This window comes from Kluyveromyces lactis (genome assembly GCF_000002515.2).
Source record: "Kluyveromyces lactis strain NRRL Y-1140 chromosome F complete sequence".
NCBI lineage: Eukaryota > Fungi > Ascomycota > Saccharomycetes > Saccharomycetales > Saccharomycetaceae > Kluyveromyces > Kluyveromyces lactis.
The window spans coordinates 1,854,554-1,877,636 of NC_006042.1; the positions used below are offsets into that span (position 1 = coordinate 1,854,554).

General features: G+C 37.4%; 9 protein-coding genes and 2 non-coding genes across 11 annotated transcripts; 6 read left to right on the forward strand and 5 right to left on the reverse strand.

The window, feature by feature from the left end:
• Window positions 1–39: 39 nt before the first annotated feature.
• REX3 (RNA exonuclease) lies at window positions 40–1,476 on the forward strand (the record flags this gene model as incomplete). Its single annotated transcript, XM_455974.1, has 1 exon — window positions 40–1,476. The coding sequence occupies one exon, from the start codon at window positions 40–42 to the stop codon at window positions 1,474–1,476; it is 1,437 nt and encodes a 478-aa protein (XP_455974.1).
• FIN1 (Fin1p) lies at window positions 1,468–2,166 on the reverse strand (the record flags this gene model as incomplete). Its single annotated transcript, XM_455975.1, has 1 exon — window positions 1,468–2,166. The coding sequence occupies one exon, from the start codon at window positions 2,164–2,166 to the stop codon at window positions 1,468–1,470; it is 699 nt and encodes a 232-aa protein (XP_455975.1).
• A 204-nt stretch (window positions 2,167–2,370) lies between these two features.
• Window positions 2,371–3,951, reverse strand: KLLA0_F19943g (uncharacterized protein; the record flags this gene model as incomplete). The annotated part of the gene is made up of 1 exon (XM_455976.1): window positions 2,371–3,951. The coding sequence occupies one exon, from the start codon at window positions 3,949–3,951 to the stop codon at window positions 2,371–2,373; it is 1,581 nt and encodes a 526-aa protein (XP_455976.1).
• Window positions 3,952–4,162: 211 nt separating this feature from the next.
• On the forward strand, window positions 4,163–4,264 carry SNR6. The gene has a single exon (XR_002633614.1). It is a non-coding gene; the product is annotated as a U6 RNA (small nuclear RNA).
• A 576-nt stretch (window positions 4,265–4,840) lies between these two features.
• Window positions 4,841–6,199, reverse strand: KLLA0_F19965g (uncharacterized protein; the record flags this gene model as incomplete). Its single annotated transcript, XM_455977.1, has 1 exon — window positions 4,841–6,199. One exon carries the CDS (start codon window positions 6,197–6,199, stop codon window positions 4,841–4,843), a length of 1,359 nt encoding a protein of 452 aa, XP_455977.1.
• A 1,557-nt stretch (window positions 6,200–7,756) lies between these two features.
• On the forward strand, window positions 7,757–8,272 carry AHP1 (thioredoxin peroxidase AHP1; the record flags this gene model as incomplete). The annotated part of the gene is made up of 1 exon (XM_455979.1): window positions 7,757–8,272. The coding sequence occupies one exon, from the start codon at window positions 7,757–7,759 to the stop codon at window positions 8,270–8,272; it is 516 nt and encodes a 171-aa protein (XP_455979.1).
• Window positions 8,273–9,330: 1,058 nt separating this feature from the next.
• On the reverse strand, window positions 9,331–9,705 carry CCW12 (Ccw12p; the record flags this gene model as incomplete). Its single annotated transcript, XM_455980.1, has 1 exon — window positions 9,331–9,705. The coding sequence occupies one exon, from the start codon at window positions 9,703–9,705 to the stop codon at window positions 9,331–9,333; it is 375 nt and encodes a 124-aa protein (XP_455980.1).
• A 2,950-nt stretch (window positions 9,706–12,655) lies between these two features.
• HOG1 (mitogen-activated protein kinase HOG1) lies at window positions 12,656–13,990 on the forward strand (the record flags this gene model as incomplete). Its single annotated transcript, XM_455981.1, has 1 exon — window positions 12,656–13,990. The coding sequence occupies one exon, from the start codon at window positions 12,656–12,658 to the stop codon at window positions 13,988–13,990; it is 1,335 nt and encodes a 444-aa protein (XP_455981.1).
• A 242-nt stretch (window positions 13,991–14,232) lies between these two features.
• Window positions 14,233–18,783, reverse strand: YCF1 (ATP-binding cassette glutathione S-conjugate transporter YCF1; the record flags this gene model as incomplete). Its single annotated transcript, XM_455982.1, has 1 exon — window positions 14,233–18,783. The coding sequence occupies one exon, from the start codon at window positions 18,781–18,783 to the stop codon at window positions 14,233–14,235; it is 4,551 nt and encodes a 1,516-aa protein (XP_455982.1).
• Window positions 18,784–19,176: 393 nt separating this feature from the next.
• Window positions 19,177–19,250, forward strand: KLLA0_F20097r. The gene has a single exon. It is a non-coding gene; the product is annotated as a tRNA-Val (tRNA).
• Window positions 19,251–19,508: 258 nt separating this feature from the next.
• Window positions 19,509–22,766, forward strand: YCS4 (condensin subunit YCS4; the record flags this gene model as incomplete). The annotated part of the gene is made up of 1 exon (XM_455983.1): window positions 19,509–22,766. The coding sequence occupies one exon, from the start codon at window positions 19,509–19,511 to the stop codon at window positions 22,764–22,766; it is 3,258 nt and encodes a 1,085-aa protein (XP_455983.1).
• Window positions 22,767–23,083: the final 317 nt, after the last annotated feature.

The following is a 23,083-nucleotide window of genomic DNA, read 5'->3' on the forward strand; positions in this document are numbered from 1 at the left end:
TGCCTTACTTTGCTAAGTCTATAGCGGATCTGCAGTTAAATGTATCCTACACTCAATTTGGCAGTTTGTTTAAAGTCATCTCATCTCATCTCATCTCATCGCTTTTGTTTAAAAAATTCTCAGAGCACAGAAAAACACCAAAAAGAAATAAATATTTCAGTGAAAGAAAGATATACCTGCAATCCATCTCATCGGCAAAAGAAAAATGGATGGGTAAGAGAAAAGAATGCTTTGAGAGAGCCATTAACAGCAAGCCTAAAGTTTACAATCCATCTGAACTCCATTGTCTTCCGATACATTCCTCTGTATGCAATAATTATGGTCGGTAATCCAGTTTTACGTCCGGTTGACATGAAAATGCAACCTGCTCCGTATCAAGACAGAGTTAGAGTTGTCCAAAAGATATACACACAGTTAAAGAGGTTTCAATCGAGCAGCCCTCACATTATAAAGGCATCGACTATTTGGGAACATGAGGTTGCTAAAATAGCAAAAACAAGACAAAGTTACGCGTTCAATGCTTCCATTCTATTACGAGATATTGTTAAATATAAGGGTAATCTTGATAAAACTGGCAAACCTAAGAATAATAGTTCGTCATTAATACAAAGGTCCCACGTATTGCAAAAACTACGATCTTTGCTACTCGACGAGGAAACACTCAGTAGGAACGGATTTTTTGTCAAGATGTATGACACTGATCCGATCAATGAATCAGAATCAGATTATGTGGAATGCTATAGATGTGAAACTAAATTTGATGTGACAAAAATTATGGAACCGACAGTATGTCGGTACCACCTTCAAAGGAAAGTATATAACAGAGAAACTAAAAAAAGAGAATTTCCTTGTTGTGGAGCTTCCCTTGAATCATATTCAGACATATCTGCAGGGTGTATGAAAGCGAAAAATCACGTTTACAAATGGGAGAATTTCACAAAACTGTCGAGTGTGGTCCCTTTTAAATCTCTCGTTGATATCAAAGGCGAAGAGAACGTTTTGGCATTAGACTGTGAGATGGCTTTCACATCGAAAGGGTATGAAATGATTAGAATTACAATAGTTGACTTCTGGTCCTCAGAAGTAGTGTATGACAAGGTAATAAAGCCACTGGGCGAAATTATAGATTTAAATTCTAAATTTAGTGGGATTCATCATATAGATGATACTGCACCTACAATTCATGAAGCAGAAAAATGTTACATCTGTCCTAGCATGATCAATCAAAATAGCATACTTATAGGACATGGTTTGGATAACGATTTACGAGTAATGCGCATAGTACATGACAAAGTAATAGACACTGCCGTTTTGTATCCAGCAGGTAAGTATAAATCCTCTTTGAAGAACTTGTCTTTTGAAATCTTAAGTCGTAGAATTCAAGGAGGAGAACATGACAGTTCAGAAGATGCTATTGCGGCAATGGATGTCATTAAAAAAAAATTGAGTATCCCCTTGGATAAGAAGTCATGGTAATCTATCTTCTAGTCTAGCCATTCTTTGCTCTAGTTCTTCTATTCGAGCGATTAACGCCTCGTTTAATTTCCTCATTTCGTTTAGTTCAATAGATATAATCCGATCTTCAGGTAGCTTGAACATCACTGATTTGGACCTCGTCCGTCTTTCATTTTTTTCTACTCTGGACCCTTTCATGGCGTTAGGTGTGTCAGTTTTCCTTTTCCTCTTAGCGGTGTCGGTTTCCGTTTCTTCTTTGTTTAACTTGTCAAGTAGATTCGCTTTCACCGGACTCGCGTTGTTGATCTTGAATCTGTTTCTTATCCTCGATAGTGACCCGTCACCTCCAAGGACTGGTACATTCCTTAACGCTCCAGATGCCTTTGTAGGCGAATTTGGGAAAACTATTTCGTTTATCTTCACAACACTGGATTTCTGACGCTCGTATCTATCAAGGCTTAAATTGGGCCCAAGTATATCAGGTGAAGGCAACCTCTTTGGGGTTTGAACTCTTTGTTGTGGTGATAACCTGGCAGCAGGCTTCTCCAGGAGTTTACGATTTCTATTAGGTGATACTGAAAGACGTTTGAAAATTTCTCCACTGGCTGACGAAGGTGGAGACGCATTACTAGAAAGTTCTTGGAGGGGGATTTTGGATGGTGACTCCATTTTGGCAGCTGGTGTCGTCTCTCTTTTGTTTAAAACGATCATTTTTCCCGCAACTACGTCTCATCTCGATTGAATCAAATCCGTTTGTTTACATTTTTTAAACAATCTGTATACACAATATCTCAAAAATCTGGATAATAGTCAGATGCTTTATACCGCAAGAGTATAAAAGTTTATGGTTTGTACAGTTTGTACGAAATTGGAGTCTATGTGTCATGTGCTATGTTGAGTTTATCATCTCTTTCTTTAATCAAATAGTGTTTCATCGTTAATGACTTGGTATACTTGATTACTTTCGTAACCAGATGAATAAAATATTGGCTTCGTAAATTTTTGTTCATCCTGTTCATCAACGATAGTTGGCATATCGTTGATAACCAGTATATGTAACCTGGGGAAGAGTTTTAGAAAGAAGTCGAAAGTTCTCCTCATTGAATGACATATACAATGATACAAAGAAACGATATCTTCCGGAGTTATTTTAGTATCAGTAGTGTCAGATTCATATTCGTAAAACAGGTCATTTAGAAGCTCGTTACTCTTCTTAGCGAGTTCTTCAATTGACTTTGATCTGTATGCAATGCAGGGGGACGTTGTTAGTAAATGGAAATAAGGGATTATTGGGTAGAGTTTAAAGATATGGTTGATGAAATGTTTAGAATGAATATCACTCGAGTTTTGAATCATGAAAGCCTGTTTGGTAGGGAAATATTTTTTGAGAATAATGTCACTGTAAACATGCTTGCAACTATCGCATAGGCACATTTGATTGAGTTCAAATATTGCAAAGTCGTCTAGTTCAATTACGTCAAGAATAGGTTCATCCAAGTCGTCAAATTTACAATCTATGTATTTCAACGTCTTGATGCCAGATAAAATGGTAAGGATGTCTTTAGATAAGACGTGATCAAACATAAAGTCTAACTTCAGTTGTTCCAATCTAGTGAGGTTAGAAAACAAGGATAATAGGAAGTTTTCGTTGTAAAATATAGACAACAACGAAATCTCTTTGAGGTTTTTAAAGTTAGAAAGATCGAACAAACCATACTCTTCGTATACATCCAACGTTTCCGTCTCGTACCACGACAAAATGGAAAGCTTTTCCAAAGTATTCACATCAAATAAATCACTAAATTTTGATGTTCTTGGTGCACTCTCGAATCCTGGAAAAGAATCATTTCGAAGATTTAAACATAGTTCAGTTAACTGTAACTTTTCCGATAGTGGGACAAAGTTTGGGAACCACATGAGTGCATCAAAGTATATTGTAAGGCTCTTGATATTGGCCCAATTAAATTTGTTTGCCATAGATGTTATGCTAGTCAAGTACGAAGCATATGCAGGCCCCGGAAGTTTTGCATGCGGGACTATGTCTAAGGATTTTAACTGCGATGCAAGCTGAGACTTGGAGATCGTTTCGAATGTTTCGATATATAGAAAGTTCTCAAAATAAGTAATATTTGTCGCATGTTCACATATGAGCCCGGTAAACCTTGTCAATAAATTCCGATTTAAATGCCAAGTACAGTGTATCTTATTTATTAGCTTGCAAAGTTCAACGTTCTTGCTTAGAGTATTGAATAGCGCTTGAAACTTAACTGATGATCGCCCTGCTTCAGAAAACACAAGCGTAGACCAGTTGTTGCCAAAATAAGGATATTCTGGGATGTGTATAATTGGTCTTTCGTTCAAATATAGGTTTTGGTAGAGTGACGCCACTGTTTTATCGTAAAGTTGGTGAGATACCATCATCAAGGATGATTTTTCGATTTGAGATAAATATCCCAGTATCTCAAGCCATATTTCGTTCGGAAGCTGTTCGAGCATTTGTGCTGTTATATTAGTGCTGTTTTCATCAATTGAGTGCGTTGTTGCATTCCGTGTGCAAAAGTTAACAAGCGTTTCCTGAGGCTAAGGTAGCATTTGTATTAATTCATCAGTAGCTTACAAATGATTGGCAATGTATAAGAATGTCACGTGAGCGAATGATATGGTTAGTACGAATTTCACAAGAATAAATATCTAGTCCATATTACCCTCCGTGGTTTTATGGACATTTGGTCAATTTGAAACAATACAGAGATGATCAGCAGTTCCCCTGCATAAGGATGAACCGTTTTACAAAGAGATTTAAGATTTTTTTTTACAACTTGAAATGAGCCAAATTCAAAATGGAGTACCAAGCTTTTCGATAATTGAATGATTGGTTAACGAATATGTGTCGCCAGCTGCGACAAGTACACAAAAAAAGCCTGTGAACAATAATACATATATACTAAAAAAAAAAAAACAATGTCTATAATAAAAAACCTCCTCCGTTCGAATCACGAGAGTCGCGTAAAAGCAAAAATAATACAACTTAAAAAGTAAACGTTTTTAAAATGAGATTTGTGACAGCAGTGAACGAGAAGATGAGCAGATTCGACTGGTACTAGCTGGCCAATGTGTCAAACTCCGTAAAGAAAATATGCGACTCCTACATCGAAAAGCTTGAAGAATGAAACTTTAGATAATAGAATGATGCACTGAAAAAATTTGGCTAAGATGAGCTGACAAAGAGGAAGAGGTTAAGAGGATAATGAGAGATGAAATATGCAAATGATGGGAGACGGTGAGAAGATGTTACATAAGTAACAGTTCAGGAAAGCAGTAAAAAAATTCAGTGGAAATAGGTCAAAAATTAAAAACGTCTGACTCTGCGCAAAAAGACTTTCTTTCAGACAAATTGCAAATTCTTATTGAACTGTCTTAAATTTGAGATACAATTCAATTTTAGTGGAAGGAAGATGATATGCTCATTCTTTACCCCCAAGCGCCAAAGTGAGGGCCCTACAACGTATAAGGATAAACCTGGCATCATGCCATCGCCGTTACTGAAATCGTAGATTTGTTCATTGGTTTTGATCTCATCGATTTTCGAGCAGACGTTTTTACATGGCAATCCATTGATAGTCAAATCAGCTATTATCGTGCAAGTGAGGAAAACGTATCCCTTGAAATTAGGATATTCGAATTGAGATTCATTGATATTGCGTTGTTTCCTGATGTCTGTGAACAAACTCTTCAAAATACGGCAGTCCAATGGGTTAGCAACATTGACGTGAATAGTTTTCATTCTCTTATTGAAATAAAGAGTCAAGTCACCGGAATCGATTTGTACCACCAAATCCCTCGGATTTTTATCCACATAAGGGCGTTGGTAAGAGATCATATCCCATTCTGCCGGAGATTCCATTTTTCTTTTTTTTTTGGGACAAAAAGCGGATTCCTCAGATTCGGAATCACTGCGAATGATACATTCATTTATGTCTTCACTTTGCATCAATAGTTTCATCCCCGTTCTTCTGAGATGCTGTAATTTCATAGTGATCTCCTCTCTTTTGCAAAATGGATTACTAGTGATCTTATGAGGAAGGAGTCTCTGTTGTAAATTAAGCAAGCAGTAAAACTTACACTCTCTTAAAAGATTATTGATAGAGATATGACCAGGTACAACGTAGTCGTCATCCGTTAAGAGATTTAGGATTTCTTGAAACAATTCACTGGATCTAGTAACGAATGGGATGAAATGAGATGGGGGTCTGATCATTTTTTTATCGTGGAACAAGTTCTCCACATCGACCAACATCGAGTCGATCAAAAGATTAAAATAATTAGGGGAGTCTCCGGGTCTATCGAAGACACTTTTTGAGAATTTGAAATGCTTACCGCCGATGTTAATGAAATAATAGTCGTATTTTTGCAACATTCTCTTTAACCTAGGTAATCTATAGTACAACGAATCCAAAAATAAGGTAATGAATTCTTTCTCATCCAATATTGATAGAGGATATCCTTGTAAATGGGCCATAATAGTCTCGAAAACAACATCCGATCTATCGATGGTCAAAACGTGAGATGCATCTGCATTCTCTTGAGAATTGAAATAGTCAGTGAAAAAAGAGGGACCATCGCTGCTTAGCGATGCACCACTAACTTTAAACAATTTCGATCCCACCTGGATCTGATAAATATTTTCATGGGCCAAAAGTTCTGGTATATTGATCAAAGCTTCACTAGTATCGACAATATCCATCTTCTACAAAGTAATTCGAGTCTTTAATATCTAACACTCAGGCTCTGGAATCTAGTAATCTTGATCCAAATTTAATTTTTTCACTGCCACCAAAGCAACTGTATGAAATGCACAGTTTCAATAAAGAATCAACAAAATACAAGTTGAACCGTAAACTTAGTAGACTTAGAGTTCTACAAGCATCCCAAAATATTAAATACAGTAGACATCTGAAAAAAAAACAGAACACACGAAGAATCAAACTATAAAACCTACAAGTACCGTATATATCTAAAACCCTTCTGTCTTTGAAATACTCAAAATGTGTTTCCATTTGTAATACAAGTTTAAATTTCAAATCCCAAAATTTCATGCATACATTTTTTTTTCTATATGACAAACGGAAAATCTGAATAATAATGTGATATATACGCATCTATATGTTGCCATGAGCCTCTTGGTGTTAATATCTTGTAATCGCCGTCATGAACGGATAGTTATCTGGGATTCACTAGAATTGATACTATGTTGTATCCTTAGTTTCTACTACTCTCGTTAATTCCCAAGTTTATGCTATAAATTTGACATTTGTCAGATCTACGAATATCTCCGTCACACACAACCAATAGTAACATGAAAAGATATCTAAGTTTGAATTACACTCCAGACGTATTACCACGGATTTCGAGTTGTCCTCAAAGAATGTTAACAATCGCAGCAATAGAGCAAGCATTGAAGTATTACTGTATTTGCTTCTATCATTTGAAGAAGAGAACGGTTTTTAAAATAAAGGGTCCATCCGTCTGTAATAGCCGTAAATTTCGGATCAGATGTTTCTTTTTTTCCCTTCCGTTAACTACTCATCGGGTAACGGAAAGAACACTATTGCATATTCATATTCTATAGCTCGCTGAGGCTCGCTGAGGCTCACTACCGCATCTATCCCGGTATTCGGATAAACTTAACAGCAGGAGGCTCATCCTAGGAGCTTTGCAGTTGATGGCATGACCTAGTTAGAATCAGCCAATGATATCTATGAGAAATACGACGAAAACATTAAAAATATTTTATTTTTCATGAGTTCGAGGAACGAAACAGAATCCGCTTATACGTCGTTCTCGCCTCTTCTTCATTTCCATGTGTCAGCATCTACTTGAAGCAAAAAAAAAAGAAGATGCTGAGTGAATTTCGCCGTATTCTGCCTCTTTCTGCACCAAGTATATCTCATTAAATAATCAGGCTCTGTTGTCATGGCCCATATGCTTTAGCAAAGACGGTGATGGAAAAAAAGAACAAAATAAAAAAACAGGAAGCGTAACATTGCTATGGCCAAGGCAAGTCAGTTTGGTTCCTAGAGGTGCTACGTAATATATGTATCTACTTTGAGCTCGCACCTTGTTATGGGATGAAAAAAAGGGTACAGGCCAAGCCATAGTAGGGGTGTGGGAGTTTATAAGAATCATATATAAAGAACAGCTTTCAATTGCACATCTTGTCTTGTGAAATCCTCTGAAATATCTTCTGCCGGTGTTAGTGTTTATACGTAGGATTGGGAATACCTAAGAAAATACAGCAAATATGTCCTCTGATACTCTACCAAACACAAGATTCCAATACATCAGAATTATTCCATCTCAGGAAGGTACTGAAGCATGCTCTGCTCCAGTTGAGACCTCATTCACTGAATATAAGGGTACTGTTGTGATTACTGGTGCTCCAGCAGCCTTTTCTCCAACCTGTTCTGTTTCTCACATTCCAGGTTACGTTCAAAAGTTGAACCAATTGGTCGATGCCGGTGCATCTCAAGTCTTCGTTGTTACTGCTGACAATCCATTTGCTAACCAACAATGGGCCAAGACTCTAGGTGTCAAGGATACCGACAAGATCAAGTTCATCACTGATGCCGGTGCCAAGTTTTCCCAATCTTTGGGCTTTGCCTTGCCAATTGAGTCCGGCGTTTTCTGGGCCAGCAGATACTTGGTAATTGCCAAGGATGGGAAGATTGTTTACCAAGCCGTTGAAGAAAACCCAGCTACTGATGTTACAGTTTCTTCCGTTGATAATGCCTTGGAACAATTGAACAAGATTAAATAGAGAGAAAAATAACTATAATACTATTAAGTAGTCAATATTAACGTACATTACTTCCTTCTACCTTTAACCCTTAGCTTCACTTTGAGTAGGGAGGTTCAAAACGGAAACGGCATTTTTTTATTTCAGTCAACAATTTAGAAGGATAGATCAATATATAAATGTACATACATATGGAAACATAAATGTGCAATGATGAGAAATACATTTGAACAACAGAAATTTCAACAAAACCAATTGTCTAATCTGTAGCATAGAAAGCAAAACGCTTTGTTGAAATAGAAATCATTCAAAGTCTCAACAGTTTATAATATCTCTTTAATCCCTCCTGATCGTGAAACTAGATCCATTCAAAAACGGAAAAAGTAGAAATAAAAATAAAAAGGAAAAGGAAAAAAAAATAACGAGTTTCGTTGGGAAAACCCTCGAGTCTGTAGTTGAAAGTTGTAATGGTAACGTGACGATCGAAGGAATTCAATCTCTCTCGTGTGTTAGCCCACCAACAAAAAACATGTTTACACGTGTGGTTTGGAAACTCAAAAAAAAAAACTTACCAAAAGGTTGTATTTCCAAAACCCAATAGAAAACAATGCGAAAACTGAATCGGCTTAAAATTGCCCTAATTTTTCAACTATTTCATTTTCGTTTCAATTGTTTACCTTAAAAAATTATTAGGGCAAAAAGAATAAAACAAAAACAAATTATTTTCTGATATTCCGATTGTAAAATTGATTTGAAGGAAAAAGGGGGATAATTTAACCGAGTTAGCATTTAGCATTGTAGATATGTGCTTGTTGTTTAAATGTAAATTAGAATAAGTATTATTAAAGATGAGAAAAAAAATAAAAACTAAAGGTAAAAAAATCAAAGGTGCACTTTCCGTGTTTTTCCTTTGAATCAACTAAAAACTAATATGGTCTTTGCATTTGCATCACTCATGTAATGAAAGAAAACCTATTGTAAAAGCATTTGAACAAAAGAAGAACTCAGAAAAGATGTTTTCCTAAGATTTTATTCCTGAATTTTTTGTTTTATAGATTTGATATCATTAATAAGTTAACTTACAACAACAAAGCGGCAGCACCGGCGACCAAAGCACCAGCAGCTGGCAAAGCCTTAGCAGCTGCACCAGTGTAATCTGGTTGAGTGTGAGAAGTGGATGGAGCTGGAGCAGCAGTAGAAGTGGTGTTCTTTTCAACTGGAGCTTCAGTGGTTGGTAGTGGACACCAGGTGGTGTATTCGGTGATGACGTCGTTGACGGTGACGGTAGCAGTAGAGACCAAAGCTTCAGAAACGGATTCGCTACATTTGTTTTCTTCACAAGAAGTGATGGTAACCAAAGTAGTTTGGGATTCGGTAGCGGTTTCAGTGGTGATGTTTTGAGCGGAGGCAACGGCGGCAACGGCGGCGAAAGCGGCGACAGTAGAGAATTGCATTTTTGATAAGTATTTAAGCGAGTGACTGAAGAATAATATTCTATGAGGTTTTAAGCTAAAAATGAATATAGTAAAATTATTATAATAATAGTGTAGAAGAAGAGAAAAGAATATATTAAAATCTGAATGGTACCTGCTGTATATATACTCTTTTTTTTGCCTCCTCCTTGGGTAAGTTTCTCTATTTCAGTAGATAAAAAAAAAACAATAAAGCAGTAATATTTTTTATCATATCTCCTCATAACAGGAAAAATCAGAAACTAAGGTTTCTAAATTTGTCATTTTTTTGGCCACGCCCCAGTGGCCGCAGTACAAATCGCGAGATTTGTTTGTTTTTGGTCATGAAAGAAAAAAATGAAAAATAAGAAACTAAACCAAAAAAAAAAAAACGCCAACAGTGAGAACGGGCTTTACAACGGACTTTTACAGTGGGTTCTAAAAGAGGTAAAAACTAGCCCGTAGCCAGCAGACTGGTATTTTGATTACCTGTCTTAGCGTTGACTGGTTGCTTATTCTACTAGACCGCGTGGTAGCAGACAATAATGGGAGAATACGACTCGTTTTTGCCCCTTTCGTAGTCAATCCTCTCAGTTCCTCTTCCTCGAAAGTAGAAACGCAGCAACTTTCTCATTGGCGAGTATTTTGGTTTTTGTTTTTTTGTTTCGGTTTCCACGTATAATGAGTGGAGTTTTCGGTTTGTTGAACCGTGTTTGCTTTGCTAGTAGAAACTTACCAAATTTTGAAAAAAATTTGACAGGCTAAGGCTAGCTTACCTGAGGCTAGCTAGGGTAAGCAAGATTTTGCTAGGATTTCCACCTATGGCGGATTTCTCGTTCTACTCCGTAGTGCTTACATTTCTGAGTCGTTAACAGCGCTTGCCCTCAAATCTAAAAAATCTAGAAAAAGAGTTCCTAGACTAATTTGGATAAATAGTAGGATTCGTTGCTCTACCTACTCCTCTGCCTCCCCGCCACATGGGGGTGACCGCAAAAAAAGAAAAAGACAATGCAAGAAACACCGCAGTTACGAAAATCTCAGGTTCACGAATGTGTGCTTATGCCCGTATTGCGGTGTTTTCTACGTAGCGGAAATAAATCTTGGCAAATTTATGTTCCCGTTTTACAAAGCAACGAGAATTTTATTTCACACTCTTTCTCGACTATGTTTCCAGTTTCCTATTCTAGTATATACCAGCTTACTCACCAATTATTGCTTGGTATTTTTGCCATATTTGGCGTCGGCTGGAGGCAATATTTTACTCTCGGTTTGGTTGGTTTAAGAATATACCAAGAAGTTGGCCTTTCGAAGGGATAGCTTGGGATGGCCAAGATCGCCCGTAATAACCCTTATAGTGCTCAAAGTTCAGTAATAGGCAAATAACGCACGCCCGCATCGAAGATAGCTAGCAACGCATATCTATAGTAACATAGGCAAGATATTAAAAAAATCCCACTCCAGATGAGAAAAAATAAAAGATGGTCTCATTCAAGATATCAGATAGCGAGCGATATGAACTCGAAATTTTTCAGGTAGAACTGAGGGGGAGATTATTTTCTACGAGCAATTTTCTACGCAATACTACAAGGCAATAGAATCCACGAAAAAATTACGTAGTTGCTGCGGACTCTTTTTGTTTTGATTTCCGTTGTTTTGGTTTTATAGTTTTGCGTAATCTTCTATATTTGGTACCCTGTAAAAAGGTTCTAGACTTTGGGCATTTCACTCTTTAATCAGATTCGTTCCCCTTTGTCTGCTTGCTTCTGCAAGATGGTGTGCTTTGTTTACCCTGTGCGATCGCGTTTCAAGGGTTCCATGATAGGGCTTTAAAGGCGCTAATCACAAATCTCAAGTATATCGTCGTATTCCAGAGTCGCGGGTTCGACTCATGTTGAGTGTAAGTCAGATCAGTCACCAGTAGAGAAGGATGTCATGGCTTGATTTGTAAATAGACCCTGGAAACGCCGATAGTAGGTTACAAACTACGACAGAGCGTCAAGGGCGCGGCCGGTGGGTTTTACCTACTGCAAATCATCTCACGGTTCGTCCATTTTTTCTATTCCATGCCTAGAAAACCAAGAGGTGTGATTTCCCGGGTAACATCAAGTTACTAATCCGTTTCTATGCATCTATTACCCTGTCTCGTAAGTTTTCTTATCAGATCACGTTGTATGTAAGTAGGCGGTTTCAAACCATACTTTATTCAAATTGATGTCTGTCCAAAAACTGTCATTTCGACTTACAAAGAAACTTTAAATGAGGAAATGTATAATTATTGATCAAGAAGTACCTTTAACGTTTATGGTCACCAGTATTAATATGTAACGTCACGGTATTCACAGGTGTGCAATAATTGGGTGGTCTTCTCAAGGGTTTCTTACTTGGTTTATCACGTGATATCAGTAGAAGTATTACCCGGATGTCATGTATCATAATCCGCCACTGCCCCTCCTGTTCGCAAATCTTACTCTACATACATACATGCATACACATATAATAACCCAATCTATCAAGCCGACGTCGATCCTATCTGTCAGAGCTGTTGTTACGTCTTAAATAGGAAACAAGTACACAGGCAGTATTTCAGGGTTAATCACAGAACCAAACGGTGATAAAATCTTCGAAACAGTGTTTTATATAATTCCCACTGTGACACTTTCCCCTCCATTATCGGTGAATGGACATCGTTTTTTGCCAGGCCCTTCCTTTTTTTTTTAGTGAATTAGAACCGTTGAATTTCATATTCAAGTCGTTAAATTTAAAAAATTGAAAATTAAAGAAAACTTGATAGAAACAAAACTAGGAGACCCTTCGACAACAATTGCTATAACGTTGCTTAAGTTATCTGCCAGTTCGAGCGATCTCCCAAAGAATTAGATTCATATACGTATCCTTCGTTGAACCAAAAACTCGAGGATATCGAAGCTGGACACGTTTTTCCAATTGAAATAAAATGTCGAATGAGGAATTTATTAGGACTCAAATTTTTGGTACAGTTTTCGAAATTACCAATCGGTATACTAATTTGAACCCGGTTGGTATGGGTGCCTTCGGGTTGGTTTGTTCTGCTACAGATACGCTAACAAGCCAGCCTGTAGCGATTAAGAAGATTATGAAACCGTTTTCTACTTCCGTACTGGCAAAAAGAACGTATAGGGAACTCAAATTGTTAAAGCATCTAAGGCATGAGAATTTGATTTGTCTCGAAGATATCTTCTTGTCACCATTAGAAGATATTTATTTCGTCACTGAATTGCAAGGGACGGATCTACATAGATTGTTGCAGACAAGGCCTTTGGAAAAACAATTCGTTCAATATTTCTTATACCAGATCTTGAGGGGGCTTAAATACGTTCATTCCGCAGGTGTGATCCATAGAGATTTGAAACCTTCCAATATCTTGATCAATGAGAACTGTGATTTAAAGATCTGCGATTTCGGACTTGCTAGGATTCAAGATCCTCAAATGACTGGTTACGTGTCAACCCGTTACTATAGAGCCCCAGAAATCATGTTGACCTGGCAAAAATATAATGTTGAAGTAGACATCTGGTCTGCTGGTTGTATCTTTGCCGAAATGATCGAGGGTAAGCCTTTGTTCCCAGGTAAAGATCACGTGCATCAATTTTCTATCATCACTGATCTATTAGGATCGCCTCCAAAAGATGTCATAGACACTATTTGCTCAGAGAACACTCTCAAATTTGTTACTTCATTACCTCATAGAGATCCTGTACCATTCAGTTCGAGGTTCCAGAACTTGGAACCAGATGCTATAGATCTTCTAGAAAAAATGCTTGTGTTCGATCCAAAGAAGAGAATTACAGCAGCTGATGCCTTGGCCCATCCTTACCTTTCCCCATATCATGACCCAACCGACGAACCTATCGCAGAAGCTAAGTTTGATTGGAATTTCAACGATGCTGACTTACCTGTTGACACCTGGCGTGTAATGATGTATTCCGAGATCTTGGATTTCCATCAAATCGGTGACCCACAAATCAATACAAATGCTACTTTCGACGACCAAGTAGCCGCTGCCACTGTCGCCGCCGCGGAGGCTGCCTCTAAGCAACAGCAGCAGCAACAACACCAAACTGAAGAGCAAACTCAACAGACAATCGCCTCTACTCCTCCCCAGGCTCAAGTGACCCCACAACAACTTGAAAGTGGCGCTAACTCTAATTCCAATTCTAACCCTTCTTTCTCTATTGGCCCTGATCCAGCAAACGAAACATTGACGAATTTTGCTAATCAAGCAGACCAATACGTCTCCAAATTCAAATAAGTTCAATGTAATGAAATCTGCTTGACAGAAGTATATTCTTTTTTTGTTTTTATTTCGTATTATATAAAGCATCTTTTAATCACAGCAGAAATGTAACTATTTACACGTTTCTTACGATAAACCGAATATTATTTATAATTCTGATAGGGCATCTCAACTAGGAAACAATTGCTTAACAAAATTATTACAAAAGTACTTAAATAAACAAAATCTCTGTTATGATAATACAACTTGAGGGGGTTTCACTCCGTTAAGCCGGCTTCAAGACATAACGAATAGAAAATAGAATCCTTCTTCTGTAACAAATTCTGAGGAGTGTCGAACTCTGTTACTCTACCTTTATCCAACACTATAATTCTATCACTGTCCATAATTGTGTTAATCCTGTGAGCAATTGTTAAGATTGTTCTTTCCTTAAATGCGTTTCTAATCGTCTTTTGGATCAATTGATCCGTTTCAACATCAACAGCTGCAGTTGCTTCATCCAAAATCAAGATATTACTTGAAATCAACAAGGCACGAGCCAAGCACATCAATTGCCTTTGGCCTACACTTAAATTACTACCACCTTCAGTAAGCATGGTCTCCAAACCATTAGATCCCATACCCAGTATGTGATCCTTCAAGTGTGATAAAGCCAATGCATTCCAAATTTCTTCATCGGTATACCGATTAGTAGGATCGATGTTTTCTCTCACTGTGCCTTCAAAGATTTGAGAATCCTGCGGGATAATCGACAATCCATGTCTCAAATCAGCCAAACCTATAGAATCAATTGGGATACCATCGATCACAATATGACCAGAAGCTGCCTCGATAATTCTGAAAAGGGCAAGTGTCAAAGATGACTTTCCAGCACCTGTTCTACCAACAATACCAATTTTCTCCTTTGGGTGAATATGTAAATCAATGTCCTTCAAAATCAATTCTAGTTCTGGTCTGTAACGGGTACTGTAGTTCACAAACTTTATTTCACCTGATTCTGGCCATGATGCTGGTGGCCTATGGTCTTTAATAATATATGGTGCTTCGCTCTTCAATTCTGCATACTCTTTGATTCTTTCAACACTAACAATATTAGTTTCTACTTCCACAGTCATTCTGACAATCCAATTCAACGATTGAGTGATTTGCAAAGCAAAACTCAATGATAGACCAATCATACCAGCAGTTAGAGTTCCATTACCAAGTCTAATAACAGCCAACATAGATGCAGCCAATATGATCACGGATCCGATAAATTCAAGTCTAAATGCCAACCAACGGTTAGCATTGACACTAGGATAGAATGCGCTCATATTATTGTCAACTCTGGTTTGGTTGATATGTACAAAGCGGTTCTGTTGAGAATACCCACGGATGGTAGTCAACCCCCCTAAGGTCTCTTGGAAGTGCGCATAAATGGGTGACCTAGTAACAGAATCCAACCGACGCAATTCTCTTGAGGTTCTCAAGTAGTACTGTTGATAATAGATGTACAATACACTCAATGGTAACACAATAAAGATAAATTGCCAAGTTGCCATGCAAATAACAACGATGGTGAAAGAGACCTTAACAACATTTGCAAAGAATTGAGCAAACGTTCTACCCAAAATTTCATCTACCTTATAAATATCATTCGAAAACCTGTTTAGAATTCTTCCAATAGGAGTTGTTTCAAAGAAAGACATAGGTGCCTTTAAAACACTTGAAGCCATTGCATCATGTAAATACTTGGAGCCATGGATAGTACAGAATACCCATAGAACAATAGTCTGTATTAATGTTGCCAGAGCGGAACCAACACCTAAAGCTAAGTAAATCATCAAATATCTTGTGGCATGGGGGTTATAGCCTTTCTCAGTATTGACTTCTGACCAGTGTTTGAGCCAGAAATTACCAATGACGGCCAACAGCATCGAGAGGATTAGGAAACCCAAAAACACACACACGTTGCGGGGGTTACACGCACGGGCGTACTCCATATAAATATCCCATTTGACTTTACCTTGTTCCCTGTGTTCTCTTCTGGCGCTATTTTCATTGTCATCAAAACCAATTGAGCCTAAGGTTGCCAAAGAAGCTCTTCTTAGAGATTTTAGGTCTTCAGCTTCAGATAAGTTTTCGGTGTCCAACTGATTTATATCTACGGTAATTTCAGAGATCTTTGAGTCTGAATAAGATTCAATTCCTTCCGACGCTAATTTTGCCAAGGAAGTAGTAGATTGGGAAGGAGTTGGTTTACCCTTCTTCCCAAACTCGGCAATAAGCTTCGATAGTGGAGAGTTTGTTGACTCATTAACTTGATCATAACTTCCCTGCTGAATGATTTCGCCGTTTTCCATGAGAGTAATGGAGTCCGCAATGGAGAGAACAGTAATTTTATTTGTTGCTAACACCTTTGTTTTGGAATGCAACAAACCGTGTGGACCCAAAACGTGTTCAATCAAATGTTTAGCGACATGCTCATCTACAGCAGCGAGAGGATCGTCCAATAAGTAAGTATCAGCACGAGAATAAACGGCACGGGCTAACGATAGTCTTGCTTTTTGGCCACCAGATAAAGAAATACCTTTTTCACCAACTAAAGTCTGGTCACCATCTGGCAACATAGAGAGATCAATACTCAAAGCACACGCTTTTATAGTCAGCTGGTAAAATTCTGGATCATACTTGTGACCAAACAAGATATTATCTTTAACAGTACCATTCATAATCCATGGAACCTGTGAAACGTTGGCGACGTCACCGTGAACAGTTGCGAAACCCTTCACTCTAATCAAATCTCCTAGTAGACTTTGAATAAGTGCACTCTTACCACTACCCACTTTCCCCACGATACATGTTAGTTCACCTTTCTTGGCAACAAAATTTATGTTTTTCAAGGCAACTTTATATTCAGGTTTGCGTTGCCATAAGAAAGTTGCATCGTTGACTTTAACACCTTCGTCACCAATATTCTTTACTTTTGGTTCACGTAAAACGGCATCATTTTGCAACTCTTCGTTAGTCAAAAATGCAAAGAGTCTATTTATGGACACAGATGCTTCAATAAATGAAGAGATTGCATTAGGAACAACAGCAAGAGGGAATGACAATAAATTGAAAAGAGTTAATGCAGGGAAGACTAGATCAGTGGATAATGGTCTTTCCTCCGTGTATACGAAAACAGCAAAGGTAGAACATGACACAAGGAAAGGCACGATATTGAACTGGAAATTAGCCAATGCTAATGTACATCCCATTTTCTTCAAGTTCTTCAATTCTTTCTCGTTCCTGACATGATCCAATTTGGCCTTGTATGGGATTTCCCACCCGTAAACTTTCAAGGACTTAATATTGTTCAAGATTTCGGAAGTGACTCTAGTTCTTTCATCTTTGTTCTTCATTTGAATTTTCTGCAATTTTTTTTGTATCCTCACAATAACAGAATTTATAGGGATCATGACAATCATAATGATAACACCAACCCACATGCATGGACCTAAAAGCTTGTATAGAGAAACCAAACACAACACAATTTGGAATGGGCCGGACCAAATAATTTGGCCCCATTGAGTTAAATCCTGTAATCTTTGAACATCAACACTCATTAAATTAACAATATCACCGGTAGATGAAGAAGCCGATGCTTCATTTGATAGAACAAGGGCCTTTTGATAGATTACAGATGTCAAACCACTCTTGATATTCATCCCCGTATCGAAAGCGTTCAAGAAGTATTGATGCAAAATGGACGTTTGAACTACACTTACAAAGAACATAGCCAAAGATAACATGACACCTTTGACTAAAGGAAGTTCTGGCTCAGGTGTGGAAGTATAATCTGAAACGAACTTGATCAAAATTCTTAACAATTGAGGTTGGGTGAATTGTAAAATATCATAAGCAACTTTGAAAGTACCACCTAAGAGTAATTTACCACCAAACGTAGTTAACATCGCCCAAGATAAAGATGGATTGGCCTTGTGTTTCAATTGATACTGCCAGCGCTCGCCGAATTTCTCGGAGATTTCTTTTGAGCCGAAACTTTTTGGCAACTTGTATAAATCCTTCTCAGTCAAATATTTCTTGTAACCTGTTTTCATCAATTCTGTCATCCAACTGAAACTTAATCTTTGGAATATATGGGCTGAGTCCACTGGATTACGTTTTTGCTTAGAATAGGATTCTATGACTCTCTGATAAGAAGGCAATGGCTTTTCGAATAATGATTCCAATAGTAAAATCATCACAGCAGAGATGGTCTGGAACACAGTTAAAATGTACACGGAATATGACACGGGCAATTCATGTTCATCACCGTAAGCATGTCTGATACTGAAGTTAATCCATTTGGATCCTTGAAATAAACTTTCGAACAACCAATAGAAGAGAACTACCCCGTTAGAAATCCTTGATCTGTGGTACTCCACCCAATGTAACATTAACGCTACAAATATGGATAAGAGAGTTAATGTATATTGGGAAGTTAGTGTTACACTTTCATGTTTTTCGCTAGAATAGTAAGCGGACATTGAAGTGAATAACAAGAAACACCCAACTAACCCGATTCTTGAGAGCAACAACCAATCATGTTTGTATTTCACCCCTGGATGCTCAGCTTTACTCAATTTAACTAACTGATAGGTACCAAATATTAGCATGAACAACGCTGCAAAATTCAATAGTACACCGTCAATAAAGCAAATGGTAAAGTCTCCGAAGTACGATATAGGACCGAACCCCTCATCATCACGGCATAACCAGCATGCGGTGCTATTTCCAGAAACAGCTGAAATCATTTCTGAAACCGAAACCGTTTGAAACATTTCGCAATCACCCGTGGGACCATAAATTGTTTTAATGAACGTACCAGTCTTCTTGTTTAACCTTTTTTTTTCGATTAAGTGGCATTTTATGCTTTGTCTTATATGCTGTTCTTTTTTTTTGGAATTTCTTGTATCTGCTTCGTAGTATTACAAATATAATAAAACTGACTTCCAAACACTAGAAAATCTGTTCAAGTTCAGCTGCTTATTTCGGAGCTGAGCCATGTCAAGCTATTTACTTTCAAACGACTACTGAGCAATTGGCTTGTAGACGCACCAATGCGTAGATAACTACTCTTTGCAATATCTTTCCTCCGGTGAACAACTTGGCCTAGTGCATTTCAGCCCTAGACAAATATGGCTACACTCATTTCGACATGTTTCCAATAAGGTGGTTTCGTGGTCTAGTCGGTTATGGCATCTGCTTAACACGCAGAACGTCCCCAGTTCGATCCTGGGCGAAATCATTTGTTTTTTTAATTTTTTTTGTTTTTTAAACATTAGCAGTTCCCGTGTTCTGCATTTGTTTACGTTTTCAGACTTGAATTTTAAAATCAACAGTAACAATTGCAATTAATCACGTAGACCTTACAAATGAAGGTGCTCATCGGTAGTTTTTCTTACTCCCTTTAGATTCATTACCATCTGTTTTGATCTCCGAGATACTTAAAGAGAATCAACTAAATACTTCATGGTCTAAATCGTTCAAGTTGTATCCTCTAAAAATGTCAAATTTTCAGCTCACGGAGTATCTTTCCTCGTTCCAATCCACAGATAAATCATCATACGGAGCCCTTGAAGCACCTGGTTCCACTCTCAATCAGGTAACGGATGTTTTAGCTTTAAATTCAGAGTATGAAATAGCAGATGAAATCTTTGAGACACTAACAGATTTGACTCACTCGTATCTACATTTGAACTATAATGTGAAACAACAACTGGTATATTTGGTGTCCTCGTGCCTATCAAACTTATCAGCGCTGATCCAATCTAACTTTCAAGTCGATGAAGAGGTATTGCTCTCATGGAAGATCAACCTACAAAAACTTGGATACCTGGTACATGTTTTGTTGATTTTCATTCAAGATGATTTGTTAAATCGAACTCAGCAACAGCAGCAACAGAAGAAAGAAGAAACAAAGCTATACTCCTCATTACTCGAAATATTGCTACCTAGTATCATAAAACTTGCACAGATACCACAGCTACCGAAACTTTTCGGAACCTTGTTGGAAAGAGATCTATTCATTGGTCTTTTCTTGAAACCGCTTTTCACGTTAGTCGAATGTGAATCGCTAATCAAGATAAATCAAATCACCACCATGATAATTAGAACCATAGCTATATTTGTGAAAAATGACAACCAATCGCAACTAGTACAAAACTTCATTATGGCCAATCTAACTTATTTTCCTCAACTTACAAATTTTAACGCAGAACTATTGACCTATATCAATGATGAGTTCGACTATCCTCAACTTACCGAGGACATCTTGAGGAATATTAGTAACAAGGAGTTTAACGCGAAAGATTTGTCCGGACCAAAATCTATATCTAACTTTTTAATCAAGATATCTGAGTTATCCCCCAGAATTGTGCTGAGGCAAATGACGTCAATTATAAGATTGTTGAATAACTCGTCATTTACATTGCGTTGTTCAGTGGTCGAAGCATGCGGAAATATTGTTATAGACATTGCATCTGACCCTGATCTATACCAACATTATAAACAGCAAAATGACACTTTAATTGAACTGCTTGAAGAGAGATTCCAAGATTCGAACCCTTATGTCAGGTGTAAAGCTATTCAATCATGTGTGAAAATATGTGACCTCAAAATTAAATTTAACTACCATAGACTGTTAATTACTTCCTTGGCGGTACGATCTTTGCAAGATAAATCATCATTGGTGAGAAGAAATGCTGTGAAATTGTTATCACAGTTGTTATTAACACATCCATATGATCAGATGCACGGGAGTCAATTAAAGTTACGTGATTGGAAGCAAAGACTGCAAGATCTAGAATCACAGAATTTCGACCCTGACGACGAAAAAGTGAAACTAACTCGCCAATATTATAAAGATGCCATCTCTTTTATTGACTCGTTGCATAACGCTATCGAACTCTGTGTGCCTTTGCTATTTTCTCGGAATAAGTCTGAAGTACTAGAAACGATGGATTTTCTTGTATTATGTGATGCTTTCGACTTGGAATTGAGTTATATTGGTGTCAAGAAAATGTTACATTTGGTTTGGTTCAAAAACTCTAATGATGAAGGAACGAACATTGCGGATCATTTAGTTTCTTGTTATAAACAGCTATTTCTTACCACTCCTGACCATTTTAACTATAAAGAAAGGTCCGCATTCATAGCTAACAACTTAATTAAGTTGACACTCGATGCATCCATATCAGACCTTGCCTCACTAGAAAGACTAATAGGATTAATACATGACAGCAAATTGATTGATTATAATGATATCAATGCGCTCTGGTTGATATTCCAAAGTCTGTTAACTGGAGGGCGGATCGGCACAACAGAATTTTCCTCTTCTCAAATCCATGGTGCAATAACTGTGCTAGGAATGTTGGCTCTTGCTGATAATGAAGTTGGATTACACGGCCTCCCTTTCATTTTAAAGGTTGGATTCGATCATGGCAATCTACCAATAATCAAAATGACTTGCATCGTTCTGCAAAGAATGGTGGCACCTGATCACACTGAAATTCCACACCAGGAGGAAGTATTGAAGAACCTTCACAATCTCGTCATTTCATCAACTGATGACCATGATTACTACTCAATGTGTGAGCATGCAATTAACGCAATTTTCGAAATTTCCGAAAGACCCGATATTATTTGCAATACCTTAATAAAGGAAAAGACTATGATAACTTTTGGCGAGCTTCGTAATAAGAATATTGAGCATTCAAGATCCCAAGCAATTGTTGAGTCTAGACTTGCTTCTCTTTGTCAGTTATTATTCATTGTGGGACAAGTGTGCATTAAGGTAATAGTATTTCTAGAAAAGAGTGAAGCAAAATTCAAAAAATCCAAGATACAATTCGAAACACTGAAATCGGCAGCTAATGAAAACAATAATTCTGATCCTGATGCTTCTGTTGGAAATACCACAGAACAACAAAAGGAATTGGATCTCATCGGAGGTACTAACGAAGATGATTTCTCAGATGCGATTCAATATATTAAGGAAAACGAGCTATTATTTGATCCCAATTCCTTACTCTCTAAATATGGTCCATTGGTGGAGGAGATTGTTACAAACTATGATAAATTTAATGATAAGTATCTCCAGAGAAATGCTGTTTTGTGTTTGACAAAAATGATGTGCGTCTCATCTAGGTTCTGCGAGAAATATTTATCGCTTCTAATTACAATTATGGAGAGATCACCCGATCCTATTATTAGATCAAATGCTGTTCTAGGGCTTGGTGATATGGCTGTTTGCTTCAATAATCTGGTTGATGAAAATACAGATTTTTTGTACCGCCGTTTACATGATGAAAACCTCATGGTTCAGAAAACTTGTTTGATGACTGTGACATTTTTAATTTTAGCTGGGCAAGTGAAGGTCAAAGGACAATTAGCCCAAATGGCTATTCTCTTGGACAACTCAGATCAAAGTATAAGTGATATGTGCAAACTCTTCTTCACAGAATTATCAACCAAGGATAATGCTATCTATAATGGATTTATTGATATTTTCAGTGGTCTATCCAACGACGAGAATTTGAACAAGGACTCCTTCAAAGTGATCATAAAATACCTTCTAACGTTTATTGACAAAGAGCGTCACCAAAAGCAACTCAGTGAGAAATTGCTGGGCAGGCTCACTAAAGCTGAAAACCAGAAACAATGGGATGATATTGCTTTCGTGTTAAACCAGCTACCGACAAAATCCGAGAAGGTTCAGGAAGTTCTGGAGGAAGGATTCAAACTCGTTAGTGCTAGGGAATGAGAAGTAGTCCGATACCAAGCTAGAACTGTGAATGCTTTGATGATACAATTAAATATAAACAGATTACGATACAAAAAATAAATAATAGATAATATCTACATGAGAAGAATAGAATTAAATAGGAGGGCTCGCAAATGTTATTAACAAGGATGAAGCTGACAACGTCAATTTACTAATGGAATGAACGATAGTAAAGGATGTTGATAAAATAATAATAATAGTAATAATAATAATAATCATAAAATGATAGTTCATAGTCGTAAGCAACGTGAAAAAAAAAACATTGATGTAATGTTATAGTCCAATTTCTGGGAAAA